At 42.7% G+C, this 26,794-nt stretch overlaps 1 protein-coding gene across 2 annotated transcripts; it reads left to right on the forward strand.

The window, feature by feature from the left end:
* LOC118394429 (TSC22 domain family protein 2-like) lies at positions 1-24,359 on the forward strand. Of its 2 annotated transcripts, XM_035787616.2 has the most exons (4): positions 1-2,418; positions 12,774-12,848; positions 22,065-22,116; positions 22,636-24,359. In XM_035787616.2, the coding sequence occupies exons 1-4, from the start codon at positions 656-658 to the stop codon at positions 23,008-23,010; spliced, it is 2,265 nt and encodes a 754-aa protein (XP_035643509.1). In that variant the 5' UTR covers positions 1-655; the 3' UTR covers positions 23,011-24,359. The 2 variants fall into 2 exon arrangements, with proteins under 2 accessions (XP_035643509.1, XP_035643510.1); XM_035787617.2 differs by lacking the exon at positions 12,774-12,848 and having other exon boundaries at positions 3-2,418.
* Positions 24,360-26,794: the final 2,435 nt, after the last annotated feature.

The raw sequence follows: 26,794 nt of genomic DNA on the forward strand, positions 1-26,794 counted from the left end.
ATAACTAGCCTAGGCTAGCTAGCCATCTTGACAAGAATGAGGGAGGTAGCTGTTCGGAATTTCAGTTCCCTGAAGTGTAAACTAGAGACGATTTATTCTTGGAAATGGGTTACATATACCTTTGAAACGAGTGTTAGTATTGAATCGTTTTAAGTTCGTAAGTCAAGAGGGGAGAGGTAACTTGTTCCGAGAGATGTCTTACATACTTGTCCCAACGTAAAGGGAGTGTTGTTGTAGCCAGCTAGCTAGTTGAGTGGAGAGGTACGGGCCCGCTTCACAGTCTAAAGTAGCTGCCGCAGCTGGGCAACTATCTGCGACAGCCGCCATCTGACAACTACGGGGTCCGGACATTACTTTACTGAACAGGCCAGTACGGACGGATCAAAGCTTTGGATCAGTTATCGAATTACTACTTCTATTGGCAAACGCTGGACTTGGAAGGGTTGGTCTTCAATGTTATGAACTCGTAAAATGCAACAGGAGACGAGAGGAGGAAGGAACAAGGATGACTCATACTCCTCTTGATAATAGTTTAAAAAACTTCCATCGATGCAAATTCGCTGTTTCAGATAGCCAGTTGTCAGCTGATATTAGCTAACTCACTTGCTTTTAACGCGAGACATTTAGACGGGAGTTGTGAACGCAGGCTCTCAAAATGTCTAAAATGCCGGCTAAAAAGAAAAGCTGTTTTCAGATCACAAGTGTGACACAGGCTCAGGTGGCGGCCAGCAGTGCCACGGACGACACGGAGAGCCTGGACGACCCAGACGAATCACGGACTGAAGACGTGTCGTCGGAAATATTCGACGTGTCCCGGGCTGACTTCGAGCCGGAGGTATGTGATCGAAGTTCGTCTGAGGAAACCCTAAACCATGTAGGGGAGCAAGAGGCACCTGGCGTTATGGTCCCACCGCGTAGTGTACCTAAAGTTGGGCAGATACCTGCAATGTCGGGGCCTCCAAATGAAGGTTTTGCTATTCGAAAGGCAGGAGTGGCAGGCTCGCCTCATGTTAGCCAGCAAACACTGGGAAGTGGTTCGTCAAGCGGCCTCCCTATTGCTCAGTCCGGGCTCATGCCACAGCCTGCCCCAGTGGCCAGTTGGGGGGCTACAACAGTGTCAGTGAGCACATCCCAGCCAGTAGTGACTAGTTTAACCCCTACTTTTGCTATGTCATCGACAGCAAGTTGCAGTTCACGTTTCAGGGTCATCAAACTTGACCATGGTACTGGAGAGCCCTTCAGAAAGGGCCGATGGACTTGCACAGAGTTCTATGAGAAAGACTCGGAGGGTAACACTGTGGTTAACAGGACTACGGATAACATTAGACATGCCAATGCGTTTGACCCCAGTGCTGACAGGGACAGTGGGCTGGGGTTGACGGGTGGTACGGTGGTTGCACCGTCGATTCACTCCGGCCAGGGCCTAGACTCCATAGTGGATGCTGCTGCTCTTAATGCCTTGCACGTTCACCCAATGGACACACTGCAGCAGCAGCCTCACCACCAAAACTACAACATGGGGCAGCCTGGAACAGCCACACACAACACTTTCCCCACCAACAACCTCATGGCTGTCCCAGGTCAGCAGCCAACGCTGAGTACTATCCAACCTGCTGCCAACCAGAACCTCTTTCCTGTGGGGCTCAACGGTCTTCCTCAAAGTGGAATTCACATACAGAAATCCCCAAGCATGACCCCTGCAGCCCAGACCCAGACGCTTGCTTACCCTCCCCAGCAGCAGGCCATGCTACAGCAGCTTCCACTGGGACAGCACCTGCCCAACCAGCCCCCAGGCCTGCCCCAGAACCAGGCAGACTACTACCAACAGAACCAGCCGGGCATGCAGGCAGTGGCCTCAGCCGGCCAGACCCTCTATGTGGGACAAACTGTGGGTCAGGGCCCTTCACTGGTCATGACTCCCGCCACTGGGGTTCCGATGCTGGGGCAGGTAGGGGAGATGGCAGCAGTGGGGGGGGGGGGTTCTTTACCTGTCAGTCAGCCAGCTTCAGGCCTGATGGGTGGAGGTGTGGGAGGTGTTGGGTCATCCATGGTACTGGGCGGAAGCGCTACTCTGCAACAGCTTGTAGGTCAGTATACCCCCACGGGTATTCGTCAACCCGTCGGCCTCCACCCTTCGCCCCCCGGCACCCAAAACGTGCCCACCATTGTGCCCAGTGCCTCCAGCGCCACCACATTAGCCCCCACCGCCATGCCAAACCTGACTGCCTCCTTGTTGCCCGGGCAACAGGCCCGCGATGGCAGGGGGGCGCAGGGCCTCCCGGCAGGGTTCAGCCATGTGGAGGAGGGCCAGCCTCCCGCCTTCTCTGAGAAAAACCTGATGAAGATCCCTGAGAGCCTGCAGCTGGCCAACAACCCCTCTGTGAACAGCCTGTTTGGAATAGCCATAGACGAGGACAGGTAAGCCACCACCTTTCACCCTGTCACAGTTCACCATTTATCATATGGAAGGGAATAACCTGGCTAGAAAGTCAACTAAATGCTGTCGGGCCACATACTGGAGACTCTTAGGGGCAGGGCCATTCAGACGCATGACTAAGGCCTAGCTAATAATAGCTATTGCGAAACAATAGCTCAATCTCATATGTTGAGGTTTAAACCATTTTGGCACTTTCTCTCTTTTAAGCAGTACAATTAAGGGCTTGTAAGTAAGCATTTCACTGTAAGGTCTGCACTTGTTGTATTTGGAGCATTTGACAAATAAAGATCGATTTGAATTGGCAGGCTTTTATAGCAGTGTGGAAAAATATTGCAGCTGTGGAGTGGTTTTATGAAGCGAGGGGGGCATAAGCATGTGTGTGTGTTCACAAGGGGGAGGGTCTGTGTTTGAAGTCATGGCTGCATGTAGCATCCAGTCAGCCAGCTCCCTGGACGTGTAGATGGACTGGAGAAGAGGAGAGAGCAGCGGGTGCGTTCTGGAGACGTCCCATTTCTTTCCTCTTGTCACGATGACGTCTTGTCATCAGTGGTTTGGTTGGCGTGGCTGGACAGACAAACGGGGCGTTCTTCCAGGGCTCTGTTCAAAAGTAGAGCACTATGTAGGGACTAGGGTGTCATTTGGGATGTAGCATAGCTATACATGGGAGCGGAGGGGCACACAGGCAGGAAATATGTTTCTCAGTAGGTAGACTCTCGAAAGGGAGCTGGAGTGTAGCCCAAGTAACCCCCCCCCTCAACTTAACACCTGGGTTAGATAGCAATGAGCATACATTACTAACTCCTTACTGGTGTACAGAAGTGTGTGTACTCGTGTTGCTGTTTCAGTTGTTAGTCGAAATACAATGTTGCTGATTTGACCCAGGCTAATCTCCAGCTATCCTAATTCTGTTGCCATCACAAGTTAAAGGTCCAATGCAGATGTTTTTATTTCATTATCAAATCATTTCTGGGTGTCGATTAAGTACCTTTACTATGATTTTATTATGTTGACATGGTCAAAAATAAAAAATAAAATAGCTTCTTAGCAAAGAGCAATTTCTCAAGCAAGAATTTTGCTAGGACTGTCGGAGTGGGGTGGGGAAAACTGAAAAGTGTCCGTTATTGGCAGAGGTTTGGAACTCTTTCTTATTGGTCTATTAACCACTTTATCGCCTCATGATGTCACCAGGCCAGCCAAAACTCCCGATCTTCCAAAAAAGCCAGATATTTCAGGTGTTTCTCCCCCCCAAACATAATTTTCACTATTTCACAGTACATGCACATCATAGGAAAGTCACGTTATTGACTGCACTCTGCCTTTAAGGCAATTTCTAAGTTGATGGCCTCTGTAACAAACTTGCAAAATAAGCTTATAGCCAGCCACCTTCTACACTGGAGGCCAGATATTCATTTTGTCTTAGTCCTCCTGTGTGCTTGACCTTTTTATTTGTTATTTTTTTTGTTAGCTCCTGACCTAGAAAAAGGCTTCCTCGTTGAAGTATGGTGGAGGCTGGAGCTGATGTTTTGCCACATTTCATGCTATCAGAATTTCCATTCACTTAGCTAGTAGACCCCACTTAGGAAAAGGTTCTGAGGGGATGGGCCAGGAGTTGGTGCAGTGCTGTTGGGTGTTTTTTTTTTTTTTGGGGGGGTGGTGTGTAAGTCTAGCCAAGTGGATTGCTCAGGGACTGTTAGGCTGTATGATGTGTGTACATTTGATACAGGAGTCAAGTTTTTTTTTTTTAGATAGGCCTACAAACAGATATATTGAAGTATTGACTACAGTCTGGCATGGGAGCTTTACAGATGGTGACCTTTGATTGAAAATAGTCAATTTAGTGTATACAGTTTAGGAACTAGACTTCAATTTAGGATGTGATCATCTGCTTTTTTTGAAGGGGTTAGGGTTGAGGGGGTTAGGGTTGTGGGGGTGTTAGGGGTGAGAGGTGTCACTCACACTTCCTGTTCATATGCTAAAACTTTCAGTTCCTGAGTTGAGTGCTCTTCGGGGTCGGCAAGCATTAGAGGAAACCGTGAAGTGCCTCAAATCTCTTGGTGGTTTCCATATACCGGTTTTATAGACTGAAATATAGCCTAGACTAGGCAGTATATATGCAGCAGCTCAGGCATTTTGTTTTCGGTCACATGTCCTAGATACCTACAATCGTTTGACCCTTTTTGTTGATTTACGAGCCCAACTTGCCTTACTGGCTTTTTCAAAAAGTAGTTTTGTGTGTTTTTGCAGCACATGTTTTACTTTATTTTGAACGCTCTGGTTCTGCTCTTTGTTGATTCATGAGCTTAACTTTCCTTTTTGGCCTTTTGAAAAATAGATTTTAGTTGTGTGTTTGAACATGTAAGTTACACAGTTGTGCCTTTCCTAAGTTGCTGTGTTTAAAAACGTCAATGCAGAACCAGAAATCACTACTAGTTGTCACGTTCTTCTGCCATACATACTTTTTTCACTCTCTGTCTGAAACTTAATTCAAAAGCTCGTTGTCAGTCATCCACCGTCCCTTGTCAGGATCTGAGTGGTGTATGAAACTGCAGTGCCTCAACCAAAACCACACTGTGGCCCTGGCTGGCGAGACTTGGCTGTAACTTTGCATCTGTTTCAGTGCTTCCAATGCAGTCGTATAGCTGTGGCGCTGTGTCACGGCAAAACAATTTTCACCACGGCCCAAAAATATGGAACATGAAAAACCATATTTCTGCTGGGGCGCACGTTGAAGATGCTGTAACAGTCCACATGTATTTTTCCTCTGTAAACGAAACGAGTAATAAAATAGGAAAATCTGACAACCCCGTAGTAGAATAGTTGATCTATTTACCTCGTCGGCTTGTTGTGTGTTCTATGCCAGATAAATATTAAGCTACGAGTGCCTTACGGAAACAATTACCTGACTCGAATATAGGCTGCAAAATATATAGGCTGAATATAGGCTGCTGTGACCTTTTTTAGGCTCCGTGCTTCACATTTTTCCAGAGGAAATGTTCTTCTGTTCTGTGCATTACCACTCTAGTGTCTTTTTTGCCAGCGGGGAACATCCCATGTTGCAGTGTCTAGTGCCAGGCCCCTTGACTGACTGACAGGCATAGAGAGGCAAGGCAAACTGGCAGTTGTTGCACATCAGTTAAGTGTTGAATGACATTTCTGTTTAGAGGTGACTGAGGTATTCCCAATATCTCTAGGAAGCCGATGCAGAGTGAGTGGAGCTCCATGGAGTCCTATTCTATAATGTTTCCAGATTGGTGTGTAGGATAGGCATGTGGGCTATGTACTAGGCCCATCTTCCTTGTTTACATCAGGGCTATAACACTTAGGTCCAACTAACCAGTTGTAAGTTTGTTTCCCCATTCTCACAATAGAAATCAAACGCCATTAAATATGTTGGTGATATTGGGTTTCTAATTTGTTGCTGTGACTTCAACTGTTACTGTTATTGTAATGAGACTAAGTCATGATCTGATCTGTGTTGCACATTCTGCCCACATGTTTTAGAATTTGTAATGGGACTTGGGTCCCCTTCCCTCAGCATTAAACTGTTATTGTAATGGCAAGTTCGGGAATGTATTTTTTAATTTTTTAGAGTCAACTGTTGCATCATTCGTTAAGTCAGTATCCCCCCTGCCAGTTCTTCCTGCAAGTGATTACTGTAGAGCTTAGCTGTGTCTTGACTCAAATCTCACCCCCCTCCCTCCCCTCAGCCATAGATAGCCTGAAGATGGCCGATTTTAAGCTACTCTCCCCCGATGTATCTACTTTTTATTTCAGATTGACAGGCTGACTGCACCGCTTGTGTCGCGTGCGCGAGCGTTGCAAAATAAATTTAGAAATGTGTTATTCAATTATTTCATCCACACTGCTCGCGCGTGTCAACGAGCGTTTGTGTTGCCAAAATAGGATTTGGTTCTATTCCTGATGCAGATCGCGCTGCAAGTCCTGCCTCTCCCATCTCCTCATTGGTTTATAGAAGCAGGTACCCACGTGCCATCTCCTCATTGGTTATACCCACGTTGGTGACTGAAAGCCGAACGAGGTCAGTGGCGGTAATGCACCTAATTTATGAAAGTTGCCTGGAAGGAGTAGAGATGACTAGAAATTATTTGGTTGACTGTTTTATGTGTGGATTAATTGGCGGAGTAGAGGACCTTGTGCATTTGAGGTAAAATAACAACTCAATCTTTATATCCCAGGACAAATTAGCTAGCAACAACAAGCTAGCTAAAAAGGACAAATTAGCTAGCAAGTGCAAGTTAGCTAGCTAAATTGCCATACATGTTGAATGCTTTTCGACCTGTCCCCAAATTAATATAATTGGTTCAGAGTTTGTTTTGATATTTTAACCTGCGTGTCGTGAATGCATTTGGTGTGGGGAGACCAAATACATTTATGCGCAGGTCGCGCAGCCGGTTTGGGTTCCTGTTAGACGTTTAATATGTGTCCGATGGTCGAAAAACTTGTTGCAGGACATTTTGCAGTTTTATGCGGTGTTGTCAGAGTAACAGACATTTTAGGGGAAGATGTTTAACTAGATATACTTGTATAATGAACTGAGGCTATTTGCTTACAACAACAGTTTAACAACAATTGTAGCCAAATTGACCTTATGGTGTCAGTCAGTCTCTGTAAATCACCTGGTGGATGGAATGTGTTTTAGGTCTAAGTTAGCTGAGTTGTGCAACTTGACTCAGCAGCCCACTAGGAGACAAGGTGTGATTGACACTGAAATGAGCCAGTGTGGACAAGGAGGGATTGACACTGTGAAATGAGCCAGTGTGTGGACAAGGAGGGTGTCTGGAGGGGGTTGACAATGGTGTCTGGAGGGGGGGTGGACAAGGAGGTGAGTCTGGGGGAGGGGTGTGTGTGTGTGGACAAGGAGGTTTGTGGCTTGGGTTTGAGTGTGTGTGGAATGTGGGTAGAGAATGGGGGGTTGGGATGAACTTTTAAAAGTTTTGAGTACAATAGTCTGTTAGGGGAAGTATATGCATTTCATGTCAGGGTGTGTGATAACGAGTGGCACTTGGCCTTTAACCCCAGGGTGTCCAGTTGTATCCTGAGGGGCCTGGACCACCGCTGATCACTGTGTCCTGACTCTCCTGCAGCCTCTGCTACTCATTTACAATGTACCTGACGACATTAGCCTGCATCCAGCCTCATGTTCTTCACTTTCATTCAGCAGGCCCTTTTGGCTAAAATGGGTGAACGGAATTAGCCTACCAATGGTAATCTTTGCACCTCAAGTCCCGCTGCCTTTTTTAAACATTTTATTGCTATTCTAAAAAAAGGTGCATTGTTCCCTGCGGACCCACTCTGCCGGTCTCTCCATTGTCGTATTTAGGTTCCCATCTCAGTCATACAGCACTTTGAGATATCAGCTGATTTTGATTTGATCAACACTGCCCCAGGTACCGATTCCCGCCATTGTTTACAGAGAAAGGCACGTCAGCCCTAGCTTCAGAAAGAAAGGCGCTTCAGAAAGAAATGCTCCTCAGCCCCCTGATTTAATAGATTTACTGTATGTCACAAAGGGCTAAAGCAGAGGATGTTATTTATGCACAGTATTTAGGTGAGTGGTGTTTTATGTTTGAATAGTCAAGAGGCCTTTCCTTTGCTCCACTTTCTTATCTGTGTAACTCTGAAAGCGCTGATAGATTGTCCAGGTAGGTTAAAGCAATGTCACAAACTTCATATCTGTAACTTTTCTGCCTAGCCTATCCACATCCTGACAAGAGTAAGGGAAAACACGACATGGCCTACAGGACACGCAGTGAGTCCAAGAAACCACAGTTCCACGAAAGTCAGTTCCCTTGACTCTCTCCATAGTTTTGTTTTCCATCAACCCTGCTTCCTGATTTAAGGGCCTACAGTACAGGGGAACATTCCCAGAAGTGTGGCCATATTTATGAATTTACAGAGTGGGCATTGAGCCCCGTTCTCTTACTCCCCAACACCCCACTGAATTAAACCTGTGCCGCAGGGGGACTCTAACAGAGCGCTGGAATCTAAATAGTCTTGACCTAGTTCTGCCCAGGCTCTGATGGATGGGACAGATGGCCTTATGAACACCAGGAGAGATTGCTTCTTTCTAGGGCTGGGAATTGCTAGGGACCTCGCGATACGATATCGCCATACTTGGGTGCCGATACGATATGTACTACAATTGTCACAATTCTATATGTTTTAAGATTCAGTGTTTCTAATATATTGCTCACCATGTCTGCTGCAGAGGAACAAGAGAAATCTGACTGTTTTGATCAGTCATGGAAATAAATTGCAAAAAATATCTTTGCTCACCATTTTCAAAATTGTATAGAGAACAAGCTATAGATGAAAAAATACTGGCGTTTTGGTGGCAATACAGCCGACTAGTGCAAAAATATTGCGATATTGTCAAAAAAATAATATCCCGATTTATGTAACTGAATTGATTCCCTCCCCTTCAAAGTCCCTATGGCTTTTCACATGTTGAGTGAATTCGTGAGGTTGCGCCGAGGTCCAACACCCTGCAAGCAAACCAACCAGCCACCAGGCTCACTCAAGGCGGTTCTGTGTGTGCAGGGGTGAACGCAGCCAACGTTTGACACAGACAGAAATGGTTGACATCAATGGAAAAGAATGCCTGAAAAGGTTATTTTTGTTGAACCGGTTGTTCTGGGTCATTAGTTTTGCTTGAGGGCTGTAATTGAGTTAGGTTAGACACCTTTCAACTAGAGGTAGACCGATTTTAATCGGAATGGCCAATTTTTAATTAGGGCCAATTTCAAGTTTTCATAACAATTGGAAATCGGTATTTTTGGGCGCCGAATTATTTTCTTTTGTTCTTTGTAATTTAAAAAAAAAATTATATATAAAAAATAACTTTTTTAATGCCTTTATTTAACCAGTGTAAGTCAGTTAAGAACACATTTTTATTTTCAATGACGGCCTAGGAACGGTGGGTTAACTGCCTCGTTCAGGGACAGAACGACAGATTTTCACCTTGTCAGCTCAGGGGATCCAATCTTGCAACCTTACAGTTAACTAGCCCAACGCAATAACGACCTGCCTCTCTCTCTCGTTGCACTCCACAAGGAGACTGTCTGTTACTCGAATGCAGTAAGCCAAAGTAAGTTGCTAGCTAGCATTAAACTTACCTTATAAAAAAACAATCAATCATAATCACTAGTTAATTAACTACACGCGTGTCCTGCGTTGCATATAATCTGACTGAGCATACAAGTATCTGACTGAGCGGTGGTAGGCAAAAGCAGGCGTATAAACAAACATTCAAACATTTTGCCAGCAGCTCTTCATTGTGCGTCAAGCGTTGCGCTGTTTATGACTTCAAGCCTATCAACTCCCGAGATGAGGCTGGTGTAACCGAAGTGAAATGGCTAGCTAGTTAGCGTGCGCTAATGTTCTCATGTTCTGAGCAAGGAACTGAAACGTTAGCTTTCTTACATGAGACATATTGCACTTTTACTTTCTTCTCCAACACTTTGTTTTTGCATTATTTAAACCAATTTGAACATGTTTCATTATTTACTTGAGGCTAAATTGATTTTATTTATGTATTATATTAAGTTAAAATAAGTGTTCATTCAGTATTTATTGTTGTAATTGTCATTATTACAATTTTTTAAATTTTTTTATTGTCCGATTCAATCTGTATCAACTTTTTTGGTCCTCCAATAATCTGTATCGGTATAGGCGTTGAAAAATCATAATCGCTCGACCTCTACGTTCAACTATCAGTCATGTTGTAGCAAAGTTTACTAGTAGTTTTTCAACCAATTCAGGCCTAGGAATCAACAGCTTACCATGATATGGCTGTTATCTAGGCTACCTCAATCATGTGCTGATGGGCGTGTTGCTTCAGGGGTTGAGGTCTGTTAGTTTAGGAGAAGGTTACAACCAGTCATAATTGGGCTAAGGTGTCCTTCCAGAGTCGGGAGATTTACAACTTGAAAACAGGAGAGGATAACTGCTCCAGTTCATCTGTTACATTGACGATGGTGTTCTAGAATCATGTGATCTAGGCTTGGGCGGTATACTGGGGTAGTTTGAAATACCGACGGTATGATTTTCAATATTGTCAACAACAACAAAAAAGCCCTGCATGCTTTTACCAGGTAAGTTGACTCAACATATTCTCATTTACAGCAATGACCTGGGGAAAAGTTACAGGGGGAATGAATGAGCCAATTGTAAGTTGGGGATGATTAGGTGTCCTTGATGGAATGTTGGGCCGGATTGTGAATTTATCCAGGACACCAGGGTTAACACCCCTACTCTTATGATAAGTGCCAAGGGATCTTTAGTGACCACAGAGAGTCAGGACACCCATGTAACATCCCATCTGAAAGACTGCACCCTACACAGGGCAACATCCCTTATCACTGCCCTGGGGAATTGGGGTATATATATATTTTAGGCCAGAAGAAGAGGTGCCTCCTACTGGCCCTCCAACACCCCTTCCAGTAGCATCTGGTCTCCCATCCAAGGACTGACCAGGACCAACACTGCTTAGCTTCAGAAGCAAGCCAGCAGTGGGATGCAGGGTGGTATGCTGCTAGGAAATGCTATGCCACTGCTTAAGTTAACTATCTAAGATGTGCCAAATAAATGATCTCTAGCTCAGGACTCCAGCTATGCATTTGGTTTGCTAACTTGCTAGCTATGTGGCTAATGCAAGATCAATCTTCTTGGTTCCGGCAGAGACGATCAATCCCCTCCTGGATCAAGATCCCTGCTGCCTAAATGTGTTTTGTGTGTATAGGAACAGTATGAAGGTATGCCCGTCTGGATATTGCCCAACACTAATCTAAGCCCAGCCGAGCCCACAAACGACCTGCAGCAACTCTCTCTCCTTAGCTTGACCAGTGATGTAACGTCCTCTTTTTACATGAGTGTGTGTAAACAGCTAATTGAGCGGCATCGGTTGAATTATTTGAATTACATTTCTTTTTCTGTGAGCTTAATGCGACATTGCGCAGTTTTCTCGAGATAAATCTGATCAAGCTGAACTGTTGTAGTTTCCAACAGGCCAATATTCTACATGTTTTCTGCACTAAACTGTGGTAATAAATGACAATGACCATAATCCATTGCTCACCTACTTGTCCGGTCTGGGTGTTTTCTTATCCGCCTGCTGTTCTAGGTGAATGTGAGGCAGACACGGAGGGGAAAAAGAGACAGAAGAATGCTTGATGGAAAGGGATAGAGAGCAGTTGCTTTGCGGTATCTACCTGAAAATACACGAGACAAGTTTATGAATAGTTGCTATTCAGCAGTCATAAAATAACGACTTATTTACTTTGAAGAACTACTAAAATATATATTTTTGGTTGTCAGATCGCATAGGCAGCAGCTCTATAGAGATGAGATGATGACTTGGAATGAAATAATAAAGTCATCAAATAAAACTGAAATATTCCATTAAAGTCATGTTAAATGATGAGCCGTAATGGACAGATGCTACCAACATGAGATTTGTAATCCTTGTTTTATTATGTTACAGCATTGAACCCGCCTCGTGCCTTTTGTGGAACACTTCATTTTTTAAATAAAAAAAACGATATAAAAAAATTTGAACCGTACAGACTTCAAAAAGCACTAATTGCTCCACACTATTAGTACTGCATGAGTTTATGTATGTTGGGTTTTGTATGAAGCGAGACAAAACGTGAAGGTGGAGCTTCAAAAGTGTTGTGTGACAAAGAGAGTTTGTGCCAGAGATTTCTAGGAAAAGAGCCATGGCTCAATGTTCAGATATTCACACACATGCTGTACGGTGGGGGGGGGGGATGCACACGTGTAGTTCAGTTTATGGACATGGGGCTTTGAGGGGGGCATCTCCGTCCTCATGGAACATGGTGTGCTTGTGGCCTCCAGGGCCCCATGGGAGGGAATGGTATCCATTTGAGCTCGCCCCCTATCAACACAGTGGTTGGCAAAATAACTCCTTTCCTTCTCTGCAGAACTCAACACTTAAGCCATTTTATAGTTTTTGCCTCAGTTGCCTGTGCTGCATTATAAATATTTTTAAGAGTGTGGGGTTAGATGTACATGTATTGTTTTCTCAACAGGCACTTGAACCCCCCCCCCCCAGCAAATTCTATTTGAATATTTGTGAATTATGTACTTTGTGCTCATCTTGAACTTGTGACAGCTGATTTACTGAAACGCCTTCAGGCACAGCCTCTGTCCTATCTAGTTAACCATGCACACAGGGTGTTCTTCTGATTTTAAGTAAATTTAACAATACGAGACAGGTTTCTCGTTTTCTCCTGTATTCTCTGATTCATCCCCTCTCCTTTTCTCTCCTGTTTTCTTTTGACTTTGGTTGACACAGGACCCCCTCCATGGTGTTCTACCGGGCCTTCCAGTCTGGCAGCAGGCTGCAGGACTCTAAGGCCCACAGTGATAGGTACTGTACTGGACTGGATGGGACAGGCCTTCCTGTGTGTGTTTATGGTGCAGTGCATAGCAGCTCAGTAACAGTGAGCTTTCCTTTGTGGATGTGCATGGATGGAAACCGCATGGCAGTGGGAATGTTGGCCAGCCAAACCTCTCACACTCAGCCAATAGGCCTACATCAGTACATTTACGTTTTAGTCATTTAGCAGACACTCCTATCCAGAGCGACTTACAGGATCAATTAGAGCAAGTGCCTTGCTCAAGGGCAAATCAATAGATTTTTCATCAAGTCGGCCCAGGAATTCGAACCAGCGACCTTTTGAGTTACTGGCCCAAAGTGTCAGGCAACCTGCCTCCTCAGTAACACTAAGACCTACTAAAGTGCATAAACAAACTGTTGTTCCCTGAACCTCAACTGACTTAGTCATGGCCAAAGGTTTTGAGAATGACACAAATATACATTTTCACAAAGTCTGCTGCCTCAGTTTGTATGACGGCAATTTGGATATACTCCAGAATCTTATGAAGAGTGATCAGATGAATTGCAATTAATTGCAAAGTCCCTCTTTGCCATGCAAATGAACTGAATCTCAAAAAAACATTTCCACTGCATTTCAGCCCTGCCACAAAAGGACCAGCTGACATGGCTGGAGATCACTCTGATTGAGTTTGAATAACAGACTGGAAGCTTCAAAAGGAGGGTGGTGCTTGGAATCATTGTTCTTCCTCTGTCAATCATGGTTACCTGCAAGGAAACACGTGCCGTCATCCTTGCTTTGCACAAAAGGGCTTCACAGGCAACCATTTTATCGGATCATCAAGAACTTCAAGGAGAGCGGTTCAATTGTTGTGAAGAAGGTTTCAGGGTGCCCAAGAAAGTCCAGCAAGCGCCAGGATTGCCTCCTAAAGTTGATTCAGCTGCGGGATCAGGGCACCACCAGTAGAGTTGCTCAGGAATGACAGCAGGCAGGTGTGAGTGCATCTGCACGCACAGTGAGGCGAAGACTTTTGGAGGATGGCCTGGTGTCAAGAAGGGCAGCAAAGAAGCCACTTCTCTCCAGGAAAAACATCAGGGACTGACTGATATTCTGCCAAAGGTACAAGGATTGAACTGCTGAGGTCATTCTCTCTGATGAATCCCCTTTCCGATTGTTTGGGGCATCTGGAAAAAAGCCTGTCCGGAGAAGACAAGGTGAGCGCTACCATCAGTCCTGTGTCATGCCAACAGTATAGCATCCTGAGACCATTCATGTGTGGGGTTGCTTCTCAGCCAAGGGAGTGGGCGCACTCACAATTTTGCCTAACACAGCCATGAATAAATAATGATACCAACACATCCTCCAAGAGCAACTTCTCCCAACCATCCAGGAACAGTTTGGTGACGAACAATGCCTTTTCCAGCATGATGGAGCACCTTGCCATAAGGCAAAAGTGATAACTAAGTGGCTCGGGGAACAAAATATCAATATTTTGGGTCCATTGCCAGGAAACTCCCCAGACCTTAATCCCATTGAGAACTTGTGGTCAATCCTCAAGAGGTGGATGGACAAACAAAAATCCACATTCTGACAAACTCCAAGCATTGATTATGCAAGAATGGGCTGCCATCAGTCAGGATGTGGCCCAGAAGTTAATTGACAGCATGCCAGGGCGGATTGCAGAGGTCTTGAAAAAGAAGGGTCAACACTGCAAATATTGACTCTTTGCATCAACTTCATGTAATTGTCAAAAGCCTTTGACACTTATGAAATGCTTGTAATTACACTTCAGTATTCCATAGTAACATCTGACAAATATCTAAAGACACTGAAGCAGCAAACTTTGAAATGAATGTGTCATTCTCTCAACTTTTGGCCACGACTGTACACTGGTCAGTATGACACTGGTCAGTATGACACTGGACCGAGTGGTGCTAGAAAGGAAAGTACTTTTCAGTCATAATATGAAGTCCTTTAGGGTAGCCTAGTGGTTAGAGCGTTGGACTAATAACCGGAAGGTTGCAAGTTCAAACCCCTGAGCTTACGGTACAAATCTTTTGTTCTGTCCCTGAACAGGCAGTCATTGAAAATAAGAATCTGTTCTTAACTGACTTGCCGAGTTAAATAAAGGTATAAAAAAATAATTACACAAAAAAATAATCTGATTATATGCCTATTGGACATGACACATCCGATACCTTTCCCTATCTCGCCTACATACAGAACAGATGACTTCCCCTACCCCTTTCAGACAGCTAAGACGGAGGGTGCATTCAGGGGAGCGTCTATAAAAATGCCTTCAAAGTATTCACACCCCTTGACTTTTTACACATTTTGTTGTCTTTACGAAGTATGATTTAAAATTGATTATTTTTTTTATTTTTATCAATGAGTTACACAAAATACTGTCTGTCAACGTGTTACAAAAATTCTAACATTCGTAAAACAATTATGAAAAAGAATGATCTTGATTAGATAAGTATTTAACCCCCTGAGTCACGTTAGAATCCCGTCTGGCAGCGATTACAGCTGTGAGTCTTTCTGGGAAAGTCTGGAAGTTATAAAAAAATATCTTTCCATACCTGGATTGTGCAACATTTTATTTTTTCTTATTTTTTCTTCCCACATCCTTTTTCTAAACAACAATTTTCAGGTCTTTGCCATAGATTTTCAAGCAGATTTAAGTCAAAACTGTAACTCTGCCACATCCACTGACTTCTTGGTAAGCAACTCCTGTGTAGATTTGCCCTTGTGTTTTGTTATTGTCCTGCTGAAAGATGAATTCATCTCCCAGTGTCTGGTGGAAAGCAGACTGAACCAGGTTTTCCTCTAGGATTTTGCTTTTGCCAAGCTCACGTCAGTTTCTTTTTATCCTAAAAAACTCCCTAGTCCTTAATGATTACATACCCATAACATGCTGCAGCTTCCACTATGCTTGAAAATATGGCGAGTGGTACTCAGTAATGTATTGAATCTGCCCCAAATATAACACTTTGTATTCAGGACAAAAAGTTAATTGCTTTGCCAACATTTTTGCAGCATTTTTGCAGTACTTTAGTGCCTTGTTGAAAACAGGATATGTATTTTTATTCTGTACAGGTGTCCCTTTTGACTCTGTCAAGTAGGTTAGTTTTGTGGAGTAACTACAATGTTGATACAGACGGTTTTCTCATATCAGTCATTAAACTCTGTTTCCTCTGTCAACTGAGTTAGGAAGGACACCTGTATCTTTGTAGAGACTGTGTTTTTTTTAATGCTCCATCCAAAGTGTAATTAAGAACTTCATGCTCAAAGGGATATTCAATGTCTGCTTCTTTAAAAAAAAAAAATGTTTTACCCATCAACCAATAGGTGCCCATTGCGAGTCAATGTTAAACCTCTGGTCATTGTGGTTGAATCTGTGTTTGAAATTCACTGCTTGACTGAGGGACATTATAGATCATTGTATGTGTGGGGTAAAACACTGTCCGTGCAACTTATTATGTGATTTTTTAAGCAAATTATTACTCCTGAACTTATTTCGGCTTGCCATAAGAGGTTGAATACTTGTTGACTCAAGACATTTCAGGTTTTTGTGGTTTTATTAATTTGTAAATATTTTGAAAAACATGAATCCCTCTGATATTATGGAGTCTTGTGTGTAGATCAGTGACAAAATATATTGAATGGATTTTAAATTCGGGCTGAAACACAACAAAATGTGGAAAAAGTCAAAGGGTGTGAATAGTTTCTGAAGGCGCTGTACATGAAACCATATCTGAGGAGAGGGCAGCACCAGATTGGAAATGAATGCACATCGTTAAAACAGCTGAGGAGAACTGCACACATACATATGCAGTCATTTCAAACACCCGACCTCCCACAATGCTTTGTGCCTGAGCCACACTAGTACTAAAGCATTGATTGGCTGGCTGACTGAGTGCTTTTTAACCGGGAAGCTGCAGTAACATGCACTGCATCTGCCTGGATGAGTACATGTGGATTTCAGTTGTGCTGTGGCTGTTTGGAGACTTTACTGTTACTGCAATCACCTGGAATGTCTATCTCTAGTTGGTTTCCATCACCACCAGCAGCACCACAGGATAGCGAGGGAGGAGGGATGCCCTCGGCCCAACTTTCTGGTTAACTTCCTGTTTCAAGAGGTGCTCCGTAGGCACACACACACACCCATGAGTGCCGGGTTTCCATGGCAGAAGTGCAAACAGGCCAGGCTCAGATCATCTGTAGATCTCAATGGTTCCCTTGGCGCGCTGAGTCTGTATTTCATGTCAAAGTTCCCCCTCAGGAGGCTGTAAAGATTAGTCTGCACTAACTTTTTTGACTCTTCACATACGCTGCTGCTACTGTTTATGATCTGTCACTTTATTCCTAGTTATCTGTACTGTATATATCTAACTCAACTTACCACGTACCTCTGCACATCAACTCACTACTGGTACTCCTTGTATATAGCCAAGCTATCAATACTCGGTACTGGTACTTTTCTATTATTTCTCCTTTCTTTGCATTGTTGGGAAGGGCCCATAAGTAAGCGTTTAGCTGTTATTTCACACCTGTTTTTACAAAGCATGTGACATATTATTTTAAAAAATGTAAGTTATTCAACCTAATTTTGAAACAGATTGTGTGTCTTGTCAACATGATTCCATAGAGATTTGTTCCGATGTCTCAACATCATGCTTCACCGTTTCCTCCTAATGTTAACTGTAAAGAGTACTATGGATGGATAATTGCCCCATTGCCAATTCTCCAGACTGGTGTATCTGTTCAGTTTTTTTCTAGTTATGAAAGGAGTATGCTTCCAGTCACACATGGTTTTGAAAAGCCTTTCATGCTAGTAGCAGGTATGTACTCTCAAAGGTGTCAAGGTAGTCAAGTCAACCTGCAGGTCCTGAACATGTGGACTGGCCTTGCCTTTTTGAGCTTCGCACTGGTTTTATCGTAAGCCAAGCTGAGCCAAAGGCCACAACTTTGCTTCTCTCCCTCACTGAAGCTCCAAAGTTACTGATCCTAGTGACACTGAGGCAACAGTGGCCAGGGGCAAGATATGACAACTATTCCAGGTTCCCACTCAGTCTTCATCAATGTCAGAGCGCTTCATGACTGTCCACTCTTCGGTGGGTAATGCGTCTTAGATACTTAATACACTTAATACCTTCTCTTGAACCCTTGAGGTTTGAGCCGTCTCGGTCGTTCTGCTCGGAACACCAAACCCCAATTTGAGCTACATTAAGCTCTGTCCGGTGCTTGAGAAAAGGTCAGCTTTACAGAGTTGTGTAAGATGGGCGATAAGAACCCTTTTTCCCCTCCAGCGGCTTTTTGTTTGATCTCAGCTCAACCCTTTTGCCCCTGTGGGCTCTGACGAACAGAGGCGAATTGACACCTTCACCCACGCAGAGCCGGAGAAGTAGCTTTATACCACCGACGGTACATGTTCGAAGTCAGTGTCTCGAACAAAGAGGGAGGCCTATGTGGCTTAACTAGAAACTATTGGCTTAAACTGTCAGAAAAGGTTTGGGTGAACTTGTAACATCACCTGGCCACATTTGTGTTGCCTTACAACAAAAATATCACCACTTCTAAGTGTAATTTTGCTTCTTGGACAGTTTCTTCTTTTTTTACTCTAATTTATTTGTTTTCCTTTCAGACACTCAAAGCTGCCATTGGGCTTTGGTAACTCGTTTTGTTATTTTTCTTGGCCTATGTAGCAGTGTGTAACCAACCCTTCATGATTCAACACCAGCTTAATTCAAACCAGCTGATTTTGTTAAATTATTGGATGGACGAGATGCTTTTGAAGAAAGCTGTGACTGTTCCACATCCAACCATAAACGGCTGTAAGCATCACAAAAATATTGTTGTTAGTGTCACAATAGATACTCTATGCACCTTCTCAGATTATACCAGGGGTGTCAAACTAATTTTGCCGCTGGGGCCAAATTCAAGACCTTCAAGACCTTCGCTGAGTTTCGGGTGGTCGCACTGCAAGAATTATGCCAATGGAAGGATTTTGGTTTAGTTTTTTTTCTATATAGATGCATAGGCCCACCAGAATGTCAAAAAACGGTACGTACCGTATTAAAATAGGTTAATTTGAGTGGGCACTGCCCAGTCTGATCTATGGTCTGCTGGTTTGTGGCAGCTCTGATCGGTGCTGAATTCCACCACTGGTGCTGATCCAGCACTAGCTATCTTTGGCAATCCCTCAATCCTTTACACTGAATAGCAGTATCTTCTATTCACTGTGTCTAATGGCCAGAACAGACTGTCCTCGTCGTGGTCAACATTGACTCTACCATCCCTCAACCACCAGTGGCTGGTTTTATCCAGGTTCATCTTGAGCAAACCTGGAAGAACCACATGACTGTTCTATTTTGTCCTGTAACCCAGGCCTGTGCTATGTCACGTTTGTTCCTTTCTGAGCAAATGAATAAACAAACTCTCCTTCAGTCTGTCCCAGCATCTAAATTCGTAATGCCGGTATTGCCCGTTTACGCCCAGTTAGGCAGTGTACATACTGTACACTCGCTAGCTAGAGAGCCCAATGTTTACATTAGTCATTTGGCAGACGCTTTTATCCAGAGCGACTTTCGGGAGCAATTAGGGTTAAGTGCTTTGCTCAAGGCCACATCGACAGATTTATATATTTTTTCACCTACTCAGCTCGGGGATTCGAACCAGCGAACCTTTGGTTACTGGCCAAAGCGCTCTTAACTGCTAAGCTGACATGTTTAATTCTGGTTGTTTTGATGTTGTGTAAGATTTTATTAAAGTGCCAAAGGACCAGTGACACCATACGTCACATGATTAGGTCACATGATTAGGCCAGTCCATGTTTGCATTCATTTAATTTAAGAATTTCAACTGATTTTAGTTTTTGGTCTCTCACTGGCATGGGACCAGTCTGGAGATATTTGGACTTGGGGCCCACAGCGAGGTCTGTGCTTTTACAGAGCAAGAGATCTGGTCAGACTTTTTTTTTTTTTTTTTTTTTTTTTTTTTTTTTTTAACTTGCAGGAACCTTTTTTTATAGAAGGCCTGTGTGTACACCTGGAACTAAACAATTAAACACACATTGAAGTTTGTGTTTTGCCTGCTTAAAGTTATTTTTTTGGCCTATGTAACAACTCCCTAACAGTGGGGCCTGCCTGGTGGACCAGGTGGGCAGGGACAAATACTTTCAATATGTTTCTATTAGTTCCTTTGCAACAGGCAAGCACAGATGGAATTTTGACATTTTTTTTCTAATAGTATGTGTGTGGGCATTTTGTGTTTTTTTAAGAGGTTTTGGGGGGAGTGTGCCCACTGCATCCACGCATGTGACATGTTTTGTCTTATTCGGTCTTCATTACCCATCATCCTCTTGTCAACGAGCTCAAAGAGGAGATTTAGTGGTACAAATGATGTCACTGGACTGGCTGCAGAGCTAGGAGGGCATTCCTCTGTGGAGAAGCCTGCTGATGTTAATCTGCTTGTACTTCCGCCCTTCTTGGACAACTAAATTGGATGGTGAAAGAACAGAATGTCTTGTGTCGTGCTCCAGGGCCATCCAACACTCATTTTGAGGGAAGCTCTGTGTGTGTGCTCATTAGAGCCTGAGATGTAAAAAAACCCACACATGACCTGAGTCATAAACCACCATTGCCATTTGATTTATGATTAGTTGCGTAGTAACACTCGTTTTTAATTTTAAAAAAATAATTGTTTCTATTTGATTGACCTGATTTTAAAAAAAATAAAAAAATAACTGGGTAACTTTTGCTCAGTACTTTAGTTTCACCGTCGCCCGTTTTCGATAGTGGAGCGTTGGTTTTAAGTGTGCCGTTAATGCGGACTGGGTCTGTAGTTGTCGCTGATATTTTATATTTTCTAAATTAGGTTTGGAAATGTGGTTTCAGTTGGATGTTTGGAATGTTTTGTGCACACGTTCGATACATGTAGACATTGCCAAAAAGGTCACGGTGCAGAATTCACACGTCATTGAATGAATGCATGTTAGTTTAGTTTTTTAATGTACATTTTTTCATGCATATAGATTTGCCTCAGCCATGAGAGTACAACAATACACACACACACACACACACACACAATTATTGAGGCACAAGACTTATTTTCATTCTGGTTCTCATAACTGATGGACAGGTGTCACAAGATGTGTTGTGTCTAACTTTTACGTTGCACGTTCATCTCGTGATATATGTTGATTGCACAGTTTAGGAATGTGAGTCGTGTCTCCATTTTTAAAGATTCACTAAGAAATCGCTCTGCCATTTCCTGGCTGCTAAAATTCAAATTGTTAGCCTAATTTCAGTTTGTCAAAACAAGTGTAGTGTAGATAATTATTGTTTGAAGCTGGTGTACAAAAGGAAAAGATGCAAAAACAAAACTTAAAAATGGGAAGCATAGAAATAGCGCATATAGATCAGCTCTATCGCTGCTAAGACTTGCTTTCAATGAGAATATATAACTCTCATTTCTATGTGAATTTTGTCCGGTCGTCCAAAAAGTTGCATTGCAGTGTTAATGCGGCCATATGGCTGGCCTTTCTCCTGTAGGCTTTGCTGTGACCTACATTGAACTGTTAGTCTAGGTCACTGCTAGTAGCTTAGCATGCTAGTAGTACTAGTAGCGTGGCATTCATATCTTAATAGGCTACCCTTTTAATATCATTGTCACCGATGCTTTACTGAATTTACTGCATTTGAAGCACTTACGATGTATGATAGTTAGGATATTTGAGGAATAATATGGAAAAAAGTTAATGACTAATCAACCTGGTCTCAGAGCATTTCGTATTATTCTGTACTTTAAATGGGCGGCAGGGTGTTGGACTAGTAACCGAGAGGTTGCAAGTTCAAATCCCCGAGCTGACAAGGTAGAAATCTGTCGTTCTGACCCTGATAATGCGTCGAACTCACAATCTTTGCGTTGCTAGACATTCGCGTTACACATCCTCCCTACTTTAAGTTTTTGCTTTAAGTAACCATCTGTCTTTATGTAACACATCATACTAATTTCAGTGTCCCGGATTTACATTTACTATGTTACGTTTATTCTGAGACCAGGCTGGGCTACTAGGCTACTTTTCACTTTACTTTCATGATAAACTGGCCCATGGTATCTCTCAGGTTTCTAGTGTCAGAAATGTTCAAAGTTAAAGAAACCTTTTTTAAAAGTGTATGAAAAGTAATCAATAATTAGTTCCATAACCCTATGATTGTCTAATTTCTCCTCTATTCCTTTTACAGTGCCTCTGGAGCCAGTGTTGTTGCCATTGATAATAAAATCGAACAGGCGATGGTAAGTGTTTTTTATTTAATCATATTAATTATATGGTATCATTTGCTTTCATTCTTGTTTTAAACAGTCTCTTGTTGAAATCTCATTGTTGAAATGGAACTACTGTAGTGTAAGGAACAAATCTCAACTCATGTCATGTTTTAGGTTCCTGGTTTAGGTCCCTCCTTGGTACTTAACTGAAACTAAAGTAATTCAAATAATTTGCCATCTAGAGACTCCAACTAGTTTCCCTGGTGTGAGCTAATTGTTGACAAGGACGAATACAAGCATAAAATTGTGGTCTGACTTATCGCTGACTTCATTGCCGCTCCAGGCCATTTTTGTTTGCGAAATCATCATGTGCCTACAGGGTTTGCTTTGTTCAGTTAATGTACATAGAGCAGAAAACAACTAGCCTGTATTCTCGCATTGGCTGTTAGCGAGCTAAAGACCTAATAGCTTGTTCTGTTCTTTTCCTCCCACTGAGGATGTTAGTGATCTAAATACTAATAGCATGTCCCCTGTTTTCTCTCCCTTCAGGACTTAGTGAAAAGCCATCTGATGTATGCAGTGCGTGAGGAGGTGGAAGTGCTGAAGGAGCAGATCAAGGAGCTGTTTGAGAGGAACTCTATGCTGGAACAGGAGAACGCCGTGCTGAAATCCCTGGCCAACAGCGACCAGCTGTCTGAGCTCTCCGTCCGTCCGCCCGCCACAAACTCCTCCTGCAGCACGCCTCCCCAGCAAGGGGTGGGCCAAGGCCAGCCTCAGCTCCAGGCCCAGCCTCAAACGCAGCCTCAGCTCCAGGCCCAGCCTCAAATGCAGCCTCCGCTCCAGGCCCAGCAAATACAGCCCCAACCCCAGCTTGACGCCAGCCATCCTTTGCTGCAACCGCAGCCCAACGGCAACTCCGCTTGAAGTGCATCCTCCTCAGCAGGAGAAAAAAAAGCAGAAAAGCACCCTCCAATTATTCTAAATTAGCATACGAAACAACAAAATAATTATATTGTCTTGTTCTCCACCAGCTTGGCCATCACAACCAAGAGCAGTGCTTCTGTGCCTGTTTGGCTTTCCCAGTGTTAATGCAATCATTGCGTGAGAGAGACGGGGGCTTTTCTTATGGGGCGCCATACTGAAGCCTGGACTGGTTGAGTGCTGTGGACCAGACCCCCCCCTCGGCTACAAAGGAGTTGTGCAGCTCACATGAGGATGAATCGGAGCGTCCCAGAGATGTTTTGTTGTAAGAGATGTGTTTTTAGCCTTGCTGTTTCATGTTGTAAGTAAGAAGTGGGGGAGAGATCTATTTTCGGAGCCGCGCCGCCATTACTTCTTCGACATGAGTCCAATCCATGCATCAGTCTAAAGTTCTACGGTTAATGTTTATTTATTACGGGGCTGCTATTTTCATGAAAGGAACAATGTCACAAAAAAACTATTTAAAAAACAAATAGCCTTTTTTTTTGTTTATCAGTGTTTAAAATAGTCTGTACACACAATTGGCAGTGTATTACATTAACCAGTTGAATATGTAGGCAATAATAAAGAAACTCTGACATACGTCTAACACTAAACAGGCAGTTTTAAAATGGAATTGTTTATCCGCATCAGTCAAGATCCAGTTTGAATGTACATTTTGTATAGTGTAAAGTATTAAGAACATAGCAAAGTTTGTACAGGTGAACACCAAGTCTACGGACAGGAAATCTGAACGTGAATCTGCGGTAGACTATTTTTTTTTTTTAACAAACTTCCAATCCAATTGCTAGTTTCTTTGTCTCCAAAATGGAACGTTTATTGTCATACTCGTGTCTTCTTGTACATGTGTTTTTGGGGTGGGGGGAAAAAAGCTGTGAAATCGTTCATACCTACTTTGTAACCAAAGATGCAAAGCTGTAATTCGATTTATTATTTTGTAATGTGCACTTCTGTATATTTTTTTTCTCTCACTTTCACAACAAAATGTTTTTGTTGCTGTTTAGCATGTTCTGCATGATCTGTAATTTTCAAACCACTTTCTTACCTCATATTTTTATTCAGCACTCTTATTGTAAGATAGTAGTCTGTGAACAATGTAAATGGGGGAAAAAGACATGGAGACAAAGAGCTAGGGTTTTGGTAGAGCGATACAAACAAGTGTTAAGTACACTAGCTACAGAAAATGAAGTGAGCCATGTTTTGTTCATTTAAATGGTGTTTGAATTTCATATGCCAATAGTTTTGTTACATTGCAAATTTAATGTATTTAAATAAATGCAATATTCAGATTCCATTTTTTTCTGTGAGATTACTACCCATTAGAAACTACAGGAGACTGAGACATAATTGAAATTGTCACAATTGTATGTGTAATTAGTTTCGCTACATAAATACAAAACGTAGTATTGTATTAGTTAGCTTCTTCCTCACAACTTGACTATTGAGGAGTAATTTCCTTCCAACAAGACTGGCTTGTTAACCTGGTAGTTTTCATTTGATTAGTTCTATCAAACAGTCCCAGGCTGTTGTTACTGATGAACTATTGTGATAGTCATGTTTGTCAGAGACTGCCATTAAACAGTGTCATTTTGAAAGTGGCCTGAGTGAGAGGTGGAACATATTTTTTTCTCACTTGCTGTATGATCTGCACTGAAGATGGAGTTCAACAGTTCTGTCTTATGAATGGATTTCCTACTGCCACAGTCAATGTTTAAGCTTTTCTTGTGTGATTCAAGTTGAGCTCCTTTACTAAGGGTTTGTTTTATCCTCTTAAAGATGAAGGAATCCTCCTGAATAAAATATGAGTATCCACCATTCATTTATTCTGAACAAAAATATATATGCAACAATATTACTGTGTTAGTTCATATAAGGAAATCAGTCAATTTAATAAATCCTTTAGGCTGTAATTTATGGATTTCACATGACTGGGCAGGGGCATAGGCCCACACTTGGGAGCCAAGCCAATCTGAATTATTTATTTTTTTCTCACAAAGGGGCTTTATTAGACAGAAATACTCCTTGGTTTCATCAGCTGTCAGGGTGGCTGGTCTCAGGCGATCCTGCAGGTGAAGAAGCCGGACGTGAAGGTCCTGGGCTGACGTGGTTACGTGGTCTGTCATTGTGAGGCCGGTTGGACATACTGACAAATTCTCCAAAAGACATTGGAGGCAGTTTATGGGGGAGAAATTAACATTTAATTATCTGGCCAATAGCTCTAGTGGACATTCCTGCATTCAGCATTTCATTTGCACACTCCCTCAACTTGAGACATGTTGTGTGACACAACTGCACATTTTGGTGGGCTTTTGTCCCCAGCAGAAGGTGCACCTATGTAGTGAACATGCTGTTGAATCAGCTTCTTGATATGCCACACCTGTCAATTGGATGAAGTAACAATGAGAGTCAAGGATATCGTTACGATAAGACGGATTGCTCGAACTAGTCGTGGCTATTCAACAAAACAACACTTAAGTTTATTTCCAGCAAATTTCTTAGTTACATGATTGTATAGCTAGCAATGGCGTTTTGAAGTTGAGGTTTAGTATTGAAGTTTCACAATGACGAAAACTAGCATAGTTTAGCGAGGGAAAACAAGCTCGGAAAGGGTTATAGTTGGGTGCACATGGGCACTATGCTAATTCAGGGAAGTGTAGTTTACATGCACCGAAACGTTCGATTAAACAATTAAGAAACAAATGAATACATCAGATGACATATTTAAGGAGAGCCAATCGATATACAATCCCGAAATCATCTGTAACTGTCGATAGTAAAACTAAGCTTTAAATGATTTTTGAGTGAAATTGAATCCAGAAAATTAATGGTGGAGTCACTTCCGGACACGGTAGACTCCTCACAACTATTTCACAGGATTTGTGAAAGTCTACCGTAAAGGCCAAATAAAATACTACGGTATGTATAGTCGTGGCCAAAAGTTGAGAATGACACAAATATTAATTTCCAAAGTTTGCTGCTTCAGTATCTTTAGATATTTTTGTCAGATGTTACTATGGAATACTGAAGTGTAATTATAAGTGTCAAAGGCTTTTATTGACAATGACAGGAAGTTGATGCAAAGAGTCAATATTTGCAGTGTTGACCCTTCTTTTTCAAGACCTCTGCAATCTGCCCTGGGATGCTGTCAATTAACTTCTGGGCCACTGATGGCAGCCCATTCTTGCATAATCAATGCTTGGAGCTTGTCAGAAGCTGTGGGTTTTTGTTTGTCCACCCGCCTCGAGGATTTTTTATTTTATTTCACCTTTATTTAACCAGGTAGGCAAGTTGAGAACAAATTCTCATTTATAATTTCGACCTGCCCAAGATGAAGCAAAACAGTTCGACGCATACAACAACACAGAGTTACACATGGAGTAAAACATATAGTCAATAATACAGTAGAAAAATAAGTCTATATACAATGTGAGCAAATGAGGTGAGATAAGGGAGGTAAAGGCAAAAAAGGTCATGGTGGCGAAGTAAATACAACATAGGAAGTAAAACACGGGAATGGCAGATTTGCAGTGGAAGAATGTGCAAAATAGAAATAATGGGGTGCAAAGGAGCAAAATAAATACATACAGTCGGGGAAGAGGTAGTTGTTTGGGCTAAATTATAGATGGGCTATGTACAGGTGCAGTAATCTGTGAGCTGCTCTGACAGTTGGTGCTTAAAGCGAGTGAGGGAGATAAGTGTTTCCAGTTTCAGAGATTTTTGTAGTTCG

The sequence above is a fragment of the Oncorhynchus keta genome, chromosome 15 (genome assembly GCF_023373465.1).
Source record: "Oncorhynchus keta strain PuntledgeMale-10-30-2019 chromosome 15, Oket_V2, whole genome shotgun sequence".
NCBI lineage: Eukaryota > Metazoa > Chordata > Actinopteri > Salmoniformes > Salmonidae > Oncorhynchus > Oncorhynchus keta.